Source organism: Artibeus jamaicensis, unplaced genomic scaffold, assembly GCF_021234435.1.
Source record: "Artibeus jamaicensis isolate MK-2021 breed Jamaican fruit bat unplaced genomic scaffold, CSHL_Jam_final contig_465, whole genome shotgun sequence".
NCBI lineage: Eukaryota > Metazoa > Chordata > Mammalia > Chiroptera > Phyllostomidae > Artibeus > Artibeus jamaicensis.
The window spans coordinates 14,435,939-14,454,191 of NW_026521843.1; the positions used below are offsets into that span (position 1 = coordinate 14,435,939).

General features: G+C 51.5%; 1 protein-coding gene across 1 annotated transcript in view; it reads left to right on the plus strand.

The window, feature by feature from the left end:
- The window catches only part of DPYSL5 (dihydropyrimidinase like 5), an 80,830-nt gene that overhangs the window by 22,500 nt on the left and 40,077 nt on the right, over window positions 1–18,253 (plus strand). The window contains exon 2 of the mRNA XM_037146707.2: window positions 11,022–11,286. Within this exon, the coding sequence (XP_037002602.1) occupies window positions 11,026–11,286 (261 nt within the window). The 5' untranslated portion in view covers window positions 11,022–11,025. The remainder of the gene's footprint in view (window positions 1–11,021; window positions 11,287–18,253) is intronic.

An 18,253-nucleotide genomic window follows, 5' to 3' on the forward strand; every position in this document is an offset into this window, starting at 1 on the left:
CATGTGTCTCAAGTTCTTTAGATTCTATATTTCCCATGCTATTCTTGCCCCCCCCCCCCTTCTATTTTCTATCTACTGCCTATGCTACTTATTTTCTGTACTTTCTCCCCCCTTCTCCTCCTCCCACTCCCCGGTTGCTAACCCTCCTTGAGATCTTCATTTCTATGTTTCCACTCCTGATCTAGCTGTCCTCTTAGTTTGCTTTTGTTTTAGGTGTGGTTGTTAATAACTGTGAGTTTGCTGTCCTTTCACTGCTCATGTTTTTTTAACTTCTTTTTCTTAGGTAAGTCCCTTTAACATTTCATATAATAAGGGCTTGGTGATGATAAGAATATTTTTTAAAGATTTTACTTATTTACTATTAGAGAGGGGGAAGTGAGGGAGAAAGAAAGGGAGAGAAACACCAATGTGTAAGAGATACATCAGTCGTTTGCCTCTCACATGCCCCCACATGGGGACCTGGCCCGCAACCCAGGGGCGTGCCCTGGCTGGGAATCAAACCGGCAACCTTCCTGTTTGCAGGCCAGCACTCAGTCCACTGAGCCGCACCAGCCAGGGCTATAAGAATATTTTTACAATTAAATAGTACAGAGAGATTGAGGCTTGCTATGATTCTTTTTCTGAGGCACCTACAGTTAATAACTTACCCAGTGTTTTATGCAAAAATCTCTCTTATATTTCAGTGAGTTTTCATAGACATATGCGGATATATATGTAAATACACAAGAAGATCCCCATACCGTGGGTCCTGTTCTGTGAGCTACCTCCTTCACGTTCTACTGGGTCATGGTCAGTGTCCCGTGTCAGCACTGGAGACCCACACAACCCTTTTCAGTGGCTGCACGGCCTCCTGTTATGCGCCAATTTCAACAGTCCTCATTTTGACAGACCTTAAGCCTGATCTCAAAATACATTTGCTTTTATACACAACGATGCAGCAAAATACCCACTTAATACATTTCTAGGCAACGGTCCAATTATTTCCTTAGGAGAAACCCTAGCTGTGAATGCACATTGTAAGTTTTCACACAGATTTTCAGGTTTCCTCTTGGGACGGCTGGGTCCGTCTCGGCTCCCTCCCGCTAACGGCGGGGGGGAGGGAGGGGAGTGCTGACTTTCCCCTCGTGCCCCGAATCTCTGCCCCAAATCTCGTTGTTTCTTTTGGAGTTTCTTTGATCATCAATGTAGAGGAACCTCTTTTCCGTTTTTATTAGCTGTTTACGCCCTCCCCACCCCAACCCTGGGGGTTGCCTATTCGTATCCTTTGCCTGTTTTTTTATATTGAAATATTTATTTGTCTCTCTCTTGAGATTTAGAAGTGTGCTTGCATATTACAGATATCAGTCTTTGGTTATATGTTGCAAACATGTCATAGCCCGTTTTTACTTGTCCTTATTAAAAGTAGCTTGCCATATCTTTTGTTACATCACAGTTTTTCATTGTAATATAGTCACATCGACATCAATTCTATCTTTTCTGGTTTCTGGCTTTGGATTATGCTAAGAAAAGCTGCCCCGTCCAGAACTTAAAAACATGTCTTTCTACGTTTTCTTTCAGTACTTTATGTTTTCCCTAAAAGGCAAGCCTGATGAGGTCATGTCTTTGCCTGCTAGCCCAGACCAGCAGGCCTCCCAGCCTCACGCAGCAGCTGGTCCACGCTCTCAGCATCTCTGGCCAGGCTTTGGCTGATTTCACCCCTGCTCTCCACCCTCATCCATCCAATACACCAGCCGTCCTGAAGACTCGAGCTTGGTCCCAGTGCTGGCTTCCGTCTAGCCTGCCCTCCTTTGGGTCTCCCCTCACCCCCTGGTGAACTCCTAAGCACCCCTCAAGATTCCGCTCAGAGGCACTCCCTCTAAGAAGCTGTCCTCCAGCCCAGTCAGAGAGAAGTGCTTCCCTGGACCTGACACAGCCCTTCCCTTCACTCCCACTGAAACCTGGGTATTGTGTGTCCTCCCATCTCGAACTCATGAGCTCCTGGGGCTGGGCGCAGCTCCTGGCACTTAGTATAGTTCCTCGTGGCAGGTGCCGAGCCTGCTTCTGTGATCCTTGCATCTTAGCAATGTGCTAACAGTGTAGAGGCTTGGAGACAAAGTAGAAGTGCCCAGGTAATAGTGATGTCATTGTTCGGGTGGATGACAAGGGCCTGACCGGAGGCTTTGCCAAGGAACAAAGTTAGTAGGTAGAATTGAAGCGTCTCCTGAATGTTCACGTGCATAGGTCAAAGTGTTAGCCCATTAGCATGGTTCAGACCTTCTGAGTCTGTAGGATTCCCCCTGCTTCTGTTTCTTTCCATAAAGTTGTATGACTTGGGGTAGTCATCACCTTCGTCTGTCAAGTGGAAATAGCATGCCACCTCCCAGGGCAGTCGTGCTGTAGTTTCAATTAAATGCCACATGTCAAGGGCCTTCATGGCCCCTAGTAGCACTGGGCACATGTTCAGTGACGGGGTCAGTTACTGTCTTCTGACTGATCTAAAGCAGGGGTGTCAAATTCATTTTCACTGGGGGCCACATCAGGCTTGCAGTTGCCTTCAAAGGGCCAAATGTAATTTCAGCTCCTTAACAGTTAGGGAGTAGTTACATTTATACAGTCCTAAAATTATTTCGGCCATTTGAAGGCAACCTCGAGGCTGATGTAGCCCCTGGTAAACATGAGTTCGACACCCCTAATCTGAAGGATTCCTGGAGAGAGAAGCTGAAATCAGTTTTATTACTGGTTCCCACAGACGAGAGCCGCCCAGACAGCTGGTCTCCATCTGCCCTCACCAGTCTCTGCTCTGCCTCATTTGCCTGCCCACCATTCTCCCTGTCGTTCCTGGTCCGTTTTCCTTCTCCTCCACAGAAGCTTCAGTGTTCAGTCCTTGCCCAGCTCTGCTCCTGCCTCCTCCATCCTGTGGCCCCTGCTAATTGACCCAATGCATCCTCATACCTGGGTATGAGCAGATGCTGATCTCCTGGTCCTCCCCTGGTCCTCAGTCACTGCTCCCCACCCCCGGGTGCAGTCAACCTGGGCTGGGTAAAGAAGCAGGAAGACCAGCCCCGATTCATCCCCTCTCCTGCATCTCGCTCTGAGTTCTCCAGGCTGTCCCAAGCCTTCCATTCACATGGAGAAGCCCGAGCCTCTGGCTCTACACCCCTTGACTTCACACCTTGGCTCTCCAAGCTGCTTCCTTATCTCAGTCTTACCTCTTTGCCCCAGGGCTATATATATATTTAGTCTGCCTGCTGTTCCCAGCCCGTACTTGCTTGCTTCTGCTTCCAGTCTTTTCCCCCCGCAGGGAATGCTTGCTGGCTTTATTCTGCTGCCCCAGGCTTTGCAAAAACACCCTCCCAGCCCACACAGAGCTCTTGAGAAGACTTCCTTCCCATCACTAATAGCCTGTTACTGTGGCTGATACACACACAGAGTGTTTTCACACCACTGTCTCATTTGATCAGTCCTCCTTCCTTCCTTCAGCCAGCATTTAAGGGGTCCCTTCTGAGTGCCAGGCCTGTAGAAGGATAAAAGAAGGTCCAGGCTTTGCTCTCAGGGAATTCCAGTCAAACAGGTACAAATCCCAACCAGTTTCTTCCGCCACAGCATGGGGATAATAATGTCTAATTACCTCATAAGGCTGTTATAAGATTTCTATGAAACGCTGCATGAGCCTGACACCTGAAGAGTTTAACGGCGAGGATGTGCTGATGGTGCCCACCTTGCAGCTGAGAAGAGGGGCTTGGAGCAGTCGTGGACCCGCCCACAGTCACACAGCCCGAGGGCCAAGTGCAAGGCCAAGTATGAAACTCCAGGCCCTGCCTTACCCTTGCACCCTCCATTTCCTGCCCATGCTCCCCTTGCATCTGTCATGTTCCCACCCGCTGTTCTCTGGAACAGGCCTCTGAACTGCAGACGCCATCAGGCTAGTGGCATTGCTGGCCCAGTCGGGGGCACAAGGTCATTTTCACCCACAGTCCTTTCTCTCAGTCTCCCATGAGTTTCCCCTTGGCACGGTGCTTTCCGCTTGAGCTGTCTTACCCGTGTGAGTTTGTCTCTAGCAAGGAAATGAGCAAACCTACAGTGGCTCACCCGCCTGGCCGCCCATCTCCTCAAAGCCGGTTCCATTACTCATGTATTTCCACACACACCGATGAGGTCTGCTTCTCGGGCTCTAGGAATTCTGGATTGGGTTGAAAATGCCTGTTCGGCTCAGTGACAGAGGTGAGTCAGGTCCCTGAGAAGGCAGCTAGGCAGCAAAAGGGGCACAGAAGGGGGGATGTCACTGATTGGGAAGCGTCAGCAGTGTGATGTCAATGACAGCTAAACGCATTGCATGTGGGGGAGAGCTGGAAGCACATTTTAAGTGCAAGATGGACTATCTGGGACCTCTGTGAAGGAGTCACCTCCCAGAGCCAGAGTCTGTGCCCTTCTGAAATTTCCTAAAGCCCAGTCCTTCCTGGAGATCTCCCAGAAGGTGGCAGATGAAGGCAAGACTTCCTGAAAATTTTCATCTTCGTTTTTTTTCAAACCATATAAATGTATGTGCATGATTTTAAACTGCCATATTTATTTTTCATTATAAAGTCAATATAATCTTATGGAGAAAGTGTGGAAAACTAGAGGGGGAAAATTACCTGTAACCCCTAACACAAAGCTTGTTGTTTGCTTTCATCTGGCCTGGTTCCTGAGTTAACATTTCATTTTTGTACTAGTTTCTTAGTAAACTAGTAAAAAACCATTTTTTTAAGTTTACTAGTATGCAGTTCTGTTTTTTTTAATGTTTAAATGTTTTATGAGATACATACAGAAAAGTGCAGAATATATACGTAGAGTTCAGGAATACTTTAAAGCACACACCCCTGTACCTCTCGCTTTAGTCCCCCCCCCCTTCAGGTTAAAGACTAAAGAGAGTGTGTGCAGCTTTCAGAAAGCTCCTCTGGTGCCCTCGCCACGTCAGCCCCTCAGTGCACCCCCGGAGGTGACTGCACCCGACTTCCCTGATGATCATTTCCTTGGTCTTTCATGTTCTACCACTCGGCCTGAACACTGCGATTCGCTGCCCCCTGATTTTGAGTGATACGTGAATGGAATCATGCCATATTTACTATTTTGTGTCTTGCTTCTTTCCTTCTATTGTTTGCATGATGTCATAGATGACTAATTCATACTCATTTTCAGTTTAAAAGAAAAAAATAGAAGTTTTATTTTTCTGTTCAATTTCTTCCCCAAATCTGTACTTTCTTGGGTAGCTCAGGTTCATTGTTTTCCCCTGCTGTGACTTTCCCCGCCTGCACCTGAGGATGGTCTCGGCCTGAGAAGGGCCTGTGCCCACCCCCTTCACCCCTGTGGTGGCAGCGGGTGCTGGCCTCTCCGCCCTGTGGCTGGCATTCTAGGAAACCCCCTCTGGGCCACTGGAGACCCTTGAGCTGCAGCTGCCACCATTACAAGGGAAGCGATGGAATTCCTTCTGGGGCCTGGAGACAGCTGGGGGGGCCATGGAGAGCACAGCAGGCTGAGGAATCTGCCAGAGGGTCAACGGGGGGAGGGGGCAGCTGATGGTGACCCTACTGGTCACCAAAGGCCTGGTCTGGCTTCAGCGTCACTCAGGGATTTTGGTCTCCAGCTGTGCCCACCCCCCTCTGCCCTGCAGCCACTGGGCTTGCAGGAGGAGGACTAAGCTCGCACTTCCTGCTATTTCGGGTGCCGGGCCCCTGTGAGCCTCAAGTGCAACAGCTCCCAAACCCAGTGAGTGAGTGGGCACCTCGAGGAGCTAGGTGGCTGCCCCAATGCCAAGGACTGTGGGGGGGGGCCCGCCCGTGTCAACGCACAGAGAAGCCTGTCTGCACACTTGCCCACATTCTCGCTTTGTCTGCCGACAGCTGCCCGGTTCCTCTCTCCACTGATCTGGGTGAACAAGTGGTCTGCGGCTCCACTCCTTACCACCCTCTCCAGGCTAATCCTCCAGAATGTGGCTTTTGCTCCTGCACACTGGTACTGGTTGCTCATCCCGCCCAGCCCCACTGGGGGGGCCAGGTCAGCTGAAGCCGAGGGATTAAAACCTCTTACTTGATCTTAGCCTGTTAAGAACTCACTCCCACTGGACTTACATACACCTGCCCAGAAGCCAGGCCCGCTTCTGGGCTTCACTTGTGGCAGGTCTTTTGTCCTAAGCTTCTCTTCATGCTTTCTCGGAGCAAGCCCTTGTTCACCACGTTGACACCCATCCCGTGGACAGACTGGGGCACGCTTGCCTCTGTTCCTCTAACTGCCCTGCGTGGGCGGCCCTGGGGCTGGGCTCTCTCCTGCAGACTTGCGCTCTCCCGACCTACTTGGTCACATTCTCCCTGCGCTGCTGTGTGGTGATAAAGGTGGTGGCCGTATTCCAGACTCAGGTGCTTTATGGTCTTGTACACGTGACCCCGGATTACAAGCACCTTGAGCCCGCCCTCACCTGGCACCCTCGGGCTTTGTCCTGCCCAGCCCAGGGTGAATGTGTCTCAGGGTGGGTGTGACATCGGCCACAGGCTGGCTGCCCTGCATGGGCTTCCCCACCAGCCTGAGTGGCCCTGCCTCCCATCCAGGTCCCGCATCTGAGGTCCCCACTCGTCTGTGGAGAGGCCTGAGCCCCAGATGAGAGATGGACTGTCCCCAGTTTCTCTCCCCACAGCTGGCTGGCTTCTACTTACAGAATACCTCAAAATGTTTTGCACAAAACTCCCAGGTGACCAAAATCAAGCCCACCACTTCCACCAGCCCTGCTGGATGCTGACGCCTGCCTGAGTTGGCAAGAGGCGCCCAGCAGAGCCCCAGATTCCAGGGAGGCGGGTGGAGATGGTGCAGTTGGTTTGGGGCAGGCTGGGTGCGCTGTCTGTAGCACGTCACTGTGATGACACATCCCTGTGATGACACATCCCTGTGGCACGACTGGTCCGGTGGGCACTTGGATGATGTCGAAATGCCCACACCATGGGCATTGTGAGATCAGGTGCTCAGACGCCTGCTTTTGGGAAACAGAGGACACGGCGGCGAAGAAATCGGTCAGGGCAGGTGAAGAGTCACACCTGGTGGTCCTGGGACAGTGACGGCCGTGATCTCGTCTTCTTTCTCTTAACTCATCACCTGTTATCAGTCATTAGTTCATACACACTGACCAGGGAAGTAGTTACCTCTGGGGGGAGGGGCATGTGGAATGGGACGAAGGAGGTACGGGGACTTCGACGGTGATGGCAACAGTGAGTTCATAGGTGTGCGTGGCATTATTCTCTGTACCTTACATGTATATCATAAATATCAGTAAGTCTACTCAAGAGCTGATAAAGCCGGTTAAGAATTAATTATAAAATTATGCTGTGCCTTAATATTAGTTAAGCTTGTCTAGAGCTTTACTGTTAAGAGAGCAGTATATTGGTTTTTAAATCAAATGCAGGAACTGTAACGCTTGGCTGTTTCCCCACTGCCCTCCAGCTCCCCACTCTGGCCTTTGCATTGTCGAGCCTTCCGCGTGTTCTCGGTTTCTGGCTCAGAGAGGGTCCCTTGCCGCAGTCGCCCCAGGACACTGCAGGTGCAGCGCCCACCAGCCCCTTTGGGGACAGCTCGCCCATCATTCTTTCCTAGGTGCCAATCAGAAGAAGAATCATAGCTGCATGTTTTCATTTTCTTTGCCAGACCACTGCCATATGTTGCCCTTTGCTACTCTAGCAAATGTTATCTGCCCGGAGCAAGAGAAAAGCCGTGCCATTCCGTGCGTCCCCAGTGGGACCCAGCGCCTGGCTGCTTCACCCCTCCACTCACTACCCCAGTCCACCGTTATGATTGGCTTAAGTGCCACAGGTCCTTCATGTCACCGGGCAGTTGCGTAGCCCTTGTCTCCCATGTTCCTTGATATCACGGTTACTGTTGTTTCTAAAGTCACACATTGTTCTGTGGATTCTGCCAAAAGGAAATGGGAGTCTCAAACCAATGCCTGTTAAGAGGAAATGTATGTCTTCATTCAACCCCTGTCAGACTGACGTTAAGGTCTTTTTGCAAGAATGTCACCTTTGCGCCATCCTGGCCTGCCATGTCTGTGCTGAGTCCTAGGGTCCCCCGGAGTCCTCCAGCTGAGCTGCTGGCAGGACAGCTCGCGCAGGCTCTCCTCGTCTCGCACCTCCCTGCAGGCACAGGGGAGCTGTGGAAGGTGATGACAGAAGCAGGCAGCTCCAAATCACAGTGTCGGGCTTGTCATTTCCTTGGCAGGGCGAACACTGTGCACCTTCTAGGAGTGTTGCGGGGGGCTGGGGGTGCATTTCATGACCGAGAAGCAGCAGCAGCCGTCACCTCCACTTGCCGCAGCAGGAAGACCCCTGTGCTGTTCATTCCACAGCAGAGCTGCTCAACAGCAGCCAAAAGGCAGAGGGCGGGCGGTGCGGGGAGCTTTCTGGTGTCCAGCAAAAGTTGTTAGACAGCAGTAACTGTTACTATTTTAAACATGAAGAGACTTTCTCGTGAAAGACTGCACTCCCAAGTTACAGTGTTATCCCCCCCCAGAAGCCCCTGTTTCCCCAGCCTGCACATCACCTAACCCCTCACCGGCTCAGGAGCATGAGGAGCCTGTGTCACAGGATCAGGAAATCGGGGGGCACAAGATGCGCACATTCGGATAAATCTTGGCATGTCAAATGTATCCACCATCTTGCTATGGGAGACATCACTGTTTCCTTGAATAAATTTAAAAAATGTTAAATCCCTATATGTGCAGCATAGCACCACCCCCTTAGTCCCAAGTGGTTCCCTTGATTTAAGGTCATTGTTGGTCAAGTCCAACAGACTGAAAGGCAGACTCGGAGCTCCATGGCTCTAGAATTCCCTATCTCTGACTTATGTTTTTCTGATAGCATTCAACTATCTGGCACATTTTTTTATTTGTGCCTGGGAGGACAGACATATGGTTTGAAATCTTTCATTTGCATAGACAAAATAGCTGGATGATCAAAGTTTTTGATTAAACAAATAGGAATGTGCGATACAGCCAGAAGTCTTCCCAGGCGGTGACATTTATTTGAGGGCCCAGTTGTTACTTGATGATGATTTGATTATACTGTTCATTGCTGCCTCATGTGGCATCTCGGTCAGCATGAGCTGCTGTCACAGTACCGCAGGCTGTGTGGCCTGGACGGCGGAAACGCGTTCCTCCCGGTTCCAAAGGCTGGGCTGTCCCAGACTGAGGCGCCAGCCAGTTCAGTTCCTGGGGAGCACGTTCTTGCTTGTTTGCAGACAGTCATCTTTTCCCTCTGTCCGCACATGGTGGTGAGAGAGATCGCATAAGGGCACGAATCCCGGTTATGGGGGCCCCACCCTCGTGACCCGAATACCCGCCCAAGGTCCCACGTCCAGATGGCCTCACACTGGGATTAGAGCTTCAACCTGTGAATGTGAGGGGAACATAAACATTCACTCCACGTCATGAAGTCAGCCAGTGGACCAGATACTGGCTCACCAGCTAACACGTTCTGGAATAAAATGGGTGACTTGAAGCACCATAAATTAGTGAAACTGACACTGATCCCCTCTCGACCCCAACCCCTGACTGGATACTCTGCATGTGCTGTCCCACCTGGAGCAGAAGGACACAGTCAGCCGTGGCTGGCGCAGGGCTCAAGAGCATGTATTTTAACAGTTATGCTCAGGTTCTTTCCCTCTGGGGGGACTCTCCTCAGGGGTCCATCCAAGGTGTCTCCCCGACCACCTCACTCTGCTGTATTCACACACTGGGACACAGACAACAGAGAGGCTGTAGAAAAGGATGTCAACATCTTTTCTTTGTTTAGTTTAGCAAAGACTAGCAGAGAAAGCTATAGGAATGACGGGCAATGCCTGGGGGAGGTGAGAAGCACAGGAATGTCAGCCATCAACCGCAAGGGACACAAACAACAGAAAGTTATTTCTCACAGGTCTGAAGGCCAGGAGTCTGAGTCGCGTGCCAGGTGACAGTTCGTTTCTGATGAGGACACTTTTTTTTCCTGGCTGGTAGATGGCCATCTTGTCTTCTCTTGGTGTCCTCATGGGGTCTTCTGGACAGTGCTTGGTGCTGGGGTAGGAGGGGGGACGGGGAAGAGAGCATCCTGGTGTCTCTTCTTAAGAGGGCACTAATCCAATCCGATCAGGGCCCCACCCTGATGACCTCATTCAACCTTAAAAACTTCCTTAGGGCCTCAGCTCCTAATGTAGCCACCCTGGAAATTCGGGAGGACACAAACATTCCGTCGGTAACAGCTCCGAAGACAACTGTCTGGCTTTCAGTTCCTGCTCTGTTACAGACGCGTTGTGTGACTTTGAGGAAATTCTCTAGCTTTCAAAAATATGGACTCTGGGAACCCAACCTGGAACATAGAAATCTGAATCTCTGGGGGTGGGGCTTGAGCATAGCTTCTTTTTAAAAGCTCCTTAGATGAGCTTACTGATGTGCAACTAGCCGAGGTAGCAGGCTTTCTGAGGCAAAAACAGGAGGCTGAACTGAAGCAGAATCCATCTGAAGAGTGATGTGGATTAAGCAGCCAAGGAGCTTGGATAATTTGGCTCTCTGAGACATGCCTCAGGACCCCCTGATATCTTCAGGACCGCGTGGTGTAGGGGACATCGCCATACAAGACATCTGGGTTTGACTCAGCTATGTAGTGGCCATAAATCCCTTACTTAGCAGTTTCAGCTTTCTCACCTGTAAAATGCCAGTCCCCAGGCTTTCTCTGGAACAAATTGAGACAGTAGATACAAAAAGGCTTTAGAGCCCACACGGCATTTCAGGAAGGTAAACACTGATGTTTCTTTGGGCCTTGGCTTCACCCTGACTGCCACTGTGTCGTGATTCCCAGTGAGTCCCACTGTGAGGTCATGGGCCCCAACTGGCTGCAGGACCATTGTCCTCAGGCTGTGGAGAAACTTCCTTGTGGTCCCTACTCACTTCACTCTGCCCATAGGGTTTGGGCTCTGATGGGAGGGGGTGGAACCTCGGTGGCAATGGAACCCTTTCCATTGGCTTTGACCTTGACCCCTCTCCCCTTCCATAGGAACATGCTTGCCAACTCGGCCAGCGTGCGGATCCTCATCAAGGGAGGCAAGGTGGTGAATGACGACTGCACCCACGAGGCAGACGTCTACATCGAGAATGGCATCATCCAGCAGGTGGGCCGCGAGCTCATGATCCCCGGAGGGGCCAAGGTGATCGACGCCACCGGGAAACTGGTGATCCCTGGCGGCATCGACACCAGCACCCACTTCCACCAGACCTTCATGAACGCCACCTGCGTGGACGACTTCTACCACGGGACCAAGGTAACGCTCCCCTTTGCCGAAGGGGCCCACCACTTCGGCTTCCGTGTCTGGGGCTGCTCCAGGCCAGACCTGGAGGAACCAGCCACCCCCACTGCATTGCCAAGAGGAAGAGGGTGGTCTTGTGGGGCCACTCTGGCAACGAAAATGGAAAATTCCAGGTTAGACGTCGTGGATTTCCGTGGTTACAGAAAAGGGTGCGCTGAGGCCTATTTTGCGGATCACATTGCTTATCTCTGCACCCAGGCTGGGAACTGACTTTTTATATTTTTATGTTATGTAATACAGACCTAGCGGAAGAAGAAAATTCACCGGTGTGTTTTATTGTCCGTGTATGTGGTAGGGGCTGAGGGTTGGTCTGATGGACTCCTTTATGAAGAGCAAAATCAATTCCCTAAAGACTGTGAAAAATACGTGTTTCTTCTAGATGATTTTAGTGGCAGAAATGATGAAACAGACATGGCTATTGTAACTATCTACTATGATCTCTCCTAACTTGTTTGCTATTTTTAAAAACAGCTTGAAAAATCCCAGTAGTGGGTCGTCTTTCAGAGGGCGTTACCACGGACTGTACTGAAGTTATTTAGCTGAGCTTCGCGACTGCATGCTCCTGAATACAAAATGCAAAAATCTGACCTGTGAAACAAATGGAGTAGGAGGACATTACATTTTCCGAAAGGAGCCACAAGCGGGTTCTTGTACCTTGCCACTGTGCTCCAGGACCTCTGTCACTGCTGTCACCTCTTCACATTGTAATTATCTCTCACATACCAGCCTGTCCCGGGGCACCAGAAGATGGGCTTCTTAAAGGCCCAATGACCTAGAACCAGAGTAGGTACCCAGTAAGTGTTTGTTGAGTGAACGAGTAAGGGATGCTTACCCATGTGGGCCTCCTCTGTACCCAGCTATGCAGCAGAGTCACCTGTGAAGATTTTTTAAATGCAGAACTGAATCAGAATCTCAAGGGCCACCAGCCCCTGGCCCTGGCGGCGGCAGCACCTTGTCCTGTCTGATCTACAGAGGACTTGCCTGTAATATTTCCCAGGCAAGAAGGACCCACCAGCTCCTGGTCCCCCAGCTGCAGGCCTGTGTCCTTTGTTAGCCCATAGCCTCAAATCCCCAGTGGCCCTGCACCCTAAAATCCCACCCCTGTTCTGCCTGGACTTCTCAGGGAGCCCTTTTCCATGCTTAGGGCTCACCCCCCAGGGGTCCATCTTCCTGGTGTCTCAGGCGCTTCTGCTGCTGGCAGCCACTGACAAGGCCTCCCACACGCACCCCAAAGAGCATGGCTGAGCTGCTGGAACAGGCAGGGGCTGGTCTTGTGGTCGCAGCTCTGTGGGCCGGCCCAGCTCAGGCAGACGGCCCTTAACCTCTCTCCCTGAGGAGATGCCCCCTTCCCAATCCAGGAGCAACAGACCACGCCCTAGAAGGCTGTGCCTGGGCAAGAGTGCTCCTAAGCCTGCTTCTCTGGCATCTGGGGCCACACCTGCCCACTGGAGCTGAGCCCAGGGAAGAGAGGTGGTAGGCAGACCCTCCCTATTTTCTCCTCTGAGGATGCTCCTGGGCCCTGCAGGTGGCACTTCACTGATGAATGGGGAGCCCCACCCTTATCCCCTGGCAGGGTCCTCTAGCGGTGGATCCCTTCTGAAGTGAGTGAGCATATCTGGTCCACCATCCATGCACTTGGGCCAGGCCAGGCCAGTGTTGTTTGTGGTCATGGCTGTTATTTTTATTGAAGTGTAGCGTAAATACCAAGAAGTGCATAAATATTAAGTATACAGCATCATCACAACTGAGCACACCTCGTGACCAGCATGCCAATCAAGAAACCAAATTGAAATATAATTCACATACCATGCAATTTAATATTTAAAGTGTAGAAGTCAGTGATCTTTAGTATATTCTCCATAAATTGGTTTTGGCGGTTTATGTAAATGGAGTCAGGCACCTTGTGCTGGCTTCTTTTGCTCGGCATTGCTTTCGTGACGTTCCCCCGTGTGGTGTGTGTCATGTGCTTTCACTGCTGTATAGAGCTCCACCGCGCGATATGCCACATGGAGCACTTACTCATTCTGCTGCCAGTGGGCATCTGGGCCGTTACTAGTGTGAGGCGATCGCAAACGCTGCTGCTGTGAGCTCTCTCATACGTGTCTTTTGGCAGACACATCTCTGCACACGTTTCTGCAGGGCGTATTCCCAGGAGTGGAATTGCTGGGACGTAGGTAACATATGTTCAGCTTTAGGAGATACTGCTAAATTGTGTTCCAAACTGATGGTAACGGTGTGTACTCCCAGCCGTCATGTAGGAGAGGTCGCAGTATTTATCATCACCATGATGCTGATAAGCACACCAGTCCATGTTGGGCCCCTCCTGTAGCAAGCTCAGGCCTTGCACCAAAAACTGTAGTTTGGCCCTGGCCAGGTGGCTCAGTGGGTTAGAGCATCACCACGGTTGCGGGTTTGAGCTCCAGCTGGGGACGTACAAGAAGCAACCAATGAAAGGATAAATAAGTGGAACAACAAATCAGTGTTTCTCTCTCCCTTCCTCTCTTTAGAATCTATTTTTTTTAAATGTAGCTTTCTGGTTATTTTCCCCACTCGGAATACCTTTAATTGGGGCCGATGCCACACTGTCACTACTCTCTACCAGTCTCTCGGAAGGCAGGCTGGCCTCCTTTGTCTTATTTTCTACACCGTCATCTGCCAGGGCCTCATTAGCCCGCAGTGACAGGTTTCCCCCTGAGAGCCTTTAGCTCTTTAGAGCCCGTGAGGGCCTCTGCACATGCATCTCTGTGCGAGGTGGGGGGTAACTCTCGATCTTCCCCAGGCCTCTCCTCCATGGAAGCAGGTGCCTCTGCAAAACACAGAAAAGCCCTTGTGTGATTAAAGACCCCAGTTCTCCCAGTGCCTGCCGGTCTGGGCTACCTCGGGCACCCCACCCTCCACCCATGCCAGGCCCGAGTTCTGGGGAATGTGGGGAATGCCCCAGCCACCCTGGCTGCTACTGTCACCTAAACAGGTCCTTCAGTCATATCCATCCTCTGAGCAAGACTGCACCTTGCCCTTGTCCCCCTGCTCACATTGAGTTCTGTTTTGTAACACAGCCGTGATCCTGTCCTCCCCGACCCCTTCAGTGGACCCCACCCAGAGTAGTCCTGCCTGGGGCCTCCCATCCTCCTGAGGACTGGCTTCCTGCCCCGGAACCCCCTCCCTTCCAGGATTTCCCCTCCACACTGGTGCTCCTGCCGCTGGATATTTCGGGTTCCTCTTTCCTCTGGTTCCTAACAATCTCCTGGGGAGAGAAAATGCTCTGCTGTTGCAACAACAGTGCTCCCGGAACGTGTGGGTTTAATTATTTACACGGCCTGGGGCTCGCACACAGGCTGCACCCTGATAAACTGCCACTGACCTAGTTAGGACCTTCTAAGAAAGGTAGCAGTGGAATCACTTGAAGCACCGGAGTTCATAATGGAACAATAATTCCAAGGGAAAGCTCACTGGAGTGATTAGCCTAGAGAAAAAAGAGAGATCAAGTTGCATCTTTTTGTTCTTGTCTGTCACATCCATGGGACCTTGAACTCGGCACCCCCTAAGCTCTTGCAGGCTTGTCAGTTTGGCGGCACCAGCCAGGGCTGGGAAAACAAGACCGTTGAAAGCCTGGCTTTTGCGAGAGCATCTGGTCTCCATTGTGCTGGGTCTAAAGGGATTTCTCTAGTGCTCCCTTAAACGCTCCGCCTGTGCCTCTGTCAGAGGCTGTGGCAGGCTCTGCCTGGCTCCCCTGGCTCTGCGGCTCCTGCTCACAGCTGGTCACTTGATCCTCCTCCCACACCCCCATCCTCCCCAAGGCCCAGTCCCTGGGTTTCCACGGGTGCCAGGACCACCTGCTTGTTAATGTCGCAGGCTCCACTGAAGACGGAGGTTGTCTCCTGAGGAGGGGCAAGGGGGCAGAGGGGCAAGGGGACGAGGGGAGAAGAGAGAACCAGTAACACCAGCTGGGTCAATAAAGGTCTAGGATTGCAGGTGGGACATGGGGTCTTTTGTTATTATTCTGCCTAACTTGCAAGTTGTATTTATTCCTTAGTGTACATCTCATATTACATAATAAAGACTGTTAATGCACCCCACCGTGAGCTCTCTGTGGGGCCAGGGTGGGAACACCAGTACCAAGCTTTTTAAACTATAGGCACCACCCCTTCACTGAGAGGTTGATAGTGGGGGCAGGCGTGGACGATGGAAAACAAGCTTCCTAGATGCCTGTCCTGCCCCCTGCTCCCCGCAGAGCATATTGATAACCATTGTCTGGGCCAACCAATGGTTTTCAACCCTCGGCAGCAAATTACATTAGAACTACTTGGGGGAATTTTAATTAAATGGTACGAGCGTCCAGGCCCCACCTCAGACCAATGAAATCAGTGTCTCTAGGTCTGCCTCTCCCCCATCAGTATTTTTTTTATTTTTTAATTTATTGATTTTTAGGGAGAAAAACACCGATTTGTTGTTCTACTTAGGCATTCATTGGTTGGTTCTTGTATGTGCCTGACCAGGGACAGAACCTACAACCTTGGCATCTTGAACTAATGCCCTAACCAACTGAGCTACCCAGCCAGGGCCCCCATCGGGATTTTTTCTTAAGCATCTTTGATGATTCTAACACTGGCAGGCACATTATTAAGGAACTTTCTCAGCTATTTTGACCGGCACATCGACCTGCCTATTACTTCTGTCGCCCGACTGACCCTCACCCTACAGGCCAGGCTGACCTCTGAATCCTTTCTGAAAGCATGGGCCTACCCTAACCTTGCCAGTCTCATTCATTTGCTTCTCTCCTATTTGCCTCCCAGGGTCCCATCATCGGGCTCCCAAACCCCACCCTGTACTTGCTTAGTTTCCCTGGCCATGTTCTGCCCTCCTGTCTATACCCCATAGAAACCATCCGTGAGAGACGTTGGCTGCGCCAGGGGTATCATCGAACGGAAGTCTGGCTGGGTCTCTCCCTCTTCTTTGAGGGCCCAGAGACTCCCTCTTGCCTGTGCCAGAGCCATCTGGTCACAGAGTCAACCTCCCACCAACTCAAAAGCAGTAGCAGCAGGACATCTATTCTTGTAGTCAATCAGCAGTGGGAGCCAGATTCTACCAGGAGGGTGCTCAGCCAGCCCGTGGTCTGCCCCGGGGAATGTGCGATGGCGTAAGCAAGCTAGGACGGCCACATCCCAGCTTCCGTGGAGGGCTCCTAACACGCCTTCTCCTCCCGCTGCAGAGGCCTGAGATATGACAGGCTAGGACATGGACGATTCCCTGTATGCCCTTCCTGCCAACCTCCTCATCAAGGTGCCCATTTATCCACCGGGCAGCCTGTGCTCTTTGCCTTTGCATTTTGCGGTCTTGGAATTAAATCTTTAAATGCTCCTCACTTCCTTTCTTTTGGCTTGACGCCAGTATTCTGTCCATTGCTGTTTAATTCTGACTAAAGTATCTTTTTAGTCTTCTGTAAAGCTCTGCAATAACATTTTCTACTTATTGGGATCCAGACTCACAGAATCCTGCTCATTAATTGATGTTCCCAAGTTCACATATGTCTGTAAAAAGGTGGAAGGGACCTTGGAAATCTAGTCCCCCCCACCTCCCATTGACAGGAGGATGAATAAGTTGCCCCAAACTCCACAGGTAGTGGGACCATAATGCAAGTTTCTCGGTCTGAGGCCCTTTTCACCACACCACTCGGGGGCTCCTGAAACCCCAGAGTTGGACAGTCCCCGCATTCAGACAGCCTGTGACTTCTTGGTGGGCTTCACACACACGGTCTCCTTGACAGTGAACTTGCCTGGACCAGAGGAAGGCATCTTGGAAGTGACATGCATCGGCCGACGGCGCCATGAGCACTGCCTACTGGAGACGACACTTTATGAAGCACCCCTCTCTCCTGGGGGAGGCGAGCTGATGTCAGTGCCCTTGAGCTGACGGTTTTTACCCTTTACAGACGGGTGCTGTGAGGATTAACAGGGTGATGCATGAAAAACACCACACAGGGTGCCTGGCACAGGGGACACGAGCGGTAAATGTTAGGCCCCAGGCTGCGGCAACTGTCCTTCACCCCGGGCCCGGCCTCAGCTGCCTGTCTCCCAGTCTCTTAGGTTACTTGATCCACCCACTTAGACTTTGCAGCGAAATTACTCTGCTCTCTGTCTAGGGCCCATGCTGCCTGTGTGCGTGGGCCAGCTGCTGCCCCACTGTGCCCATGCTTCCCGCTGACCTGCCCCCCTACTGGTCTGGCCGTGCTGGTTGGGGTCTGTCTTCTCTGAGTCACCCACAGTCGCACTAGAACTCCACGACATCTTCGTGAGATGACCGCCCCTCCCCAGCCACCTATGAGGACGTCCTTTCTCCTGCTTCTTCCGGTGGCACCTCATAATACCCACACAGGGGCTGTATCAGTTTTCCCTTTTTCTATAACAAGTTTCCATGAATTTAGCGATTTAAAACAATATCCATTTATGAGCTCGCAATTCTGTAGGTCTGAGGTCTGGCCACGGAGGGACTGGGTTCTCTGCCCAGGGTCTCACAAGGATGCAGCCACGGTGCCAGCAGGGCCGAGTTTCATCTGGAGGGCAGGGTCCTCTGCCAAGTTCACGTGGTGGTAGCGGGATTCCGTTTCTTGCAGTTCAAGGACTCAAGTCCCCGGTTCCTTGCTGGCTATCGGCTAAGGGCCCGTCTCAGCTCCCAGAGGCTGTCGACCTCGATTGCCGTGTGGCCCCTTCACCTTCAAAGCCAGACTCTCACTGTGAGTCCCTCTCACACTTCAAACTTCTCTGACCTTAGAATCTCTTTCTACAGGCAGAACCCGCCCCTTTAAGAGCTCCCCTGATTAGCTCACTGAGATGATCTCCCTTTCTTTAAGTCAGCCGTGCCACATAACATAACTTAATCACGGGCGTGCTGTCCCCTGTATTCACAGGGCTCCCCCCACTCTGAC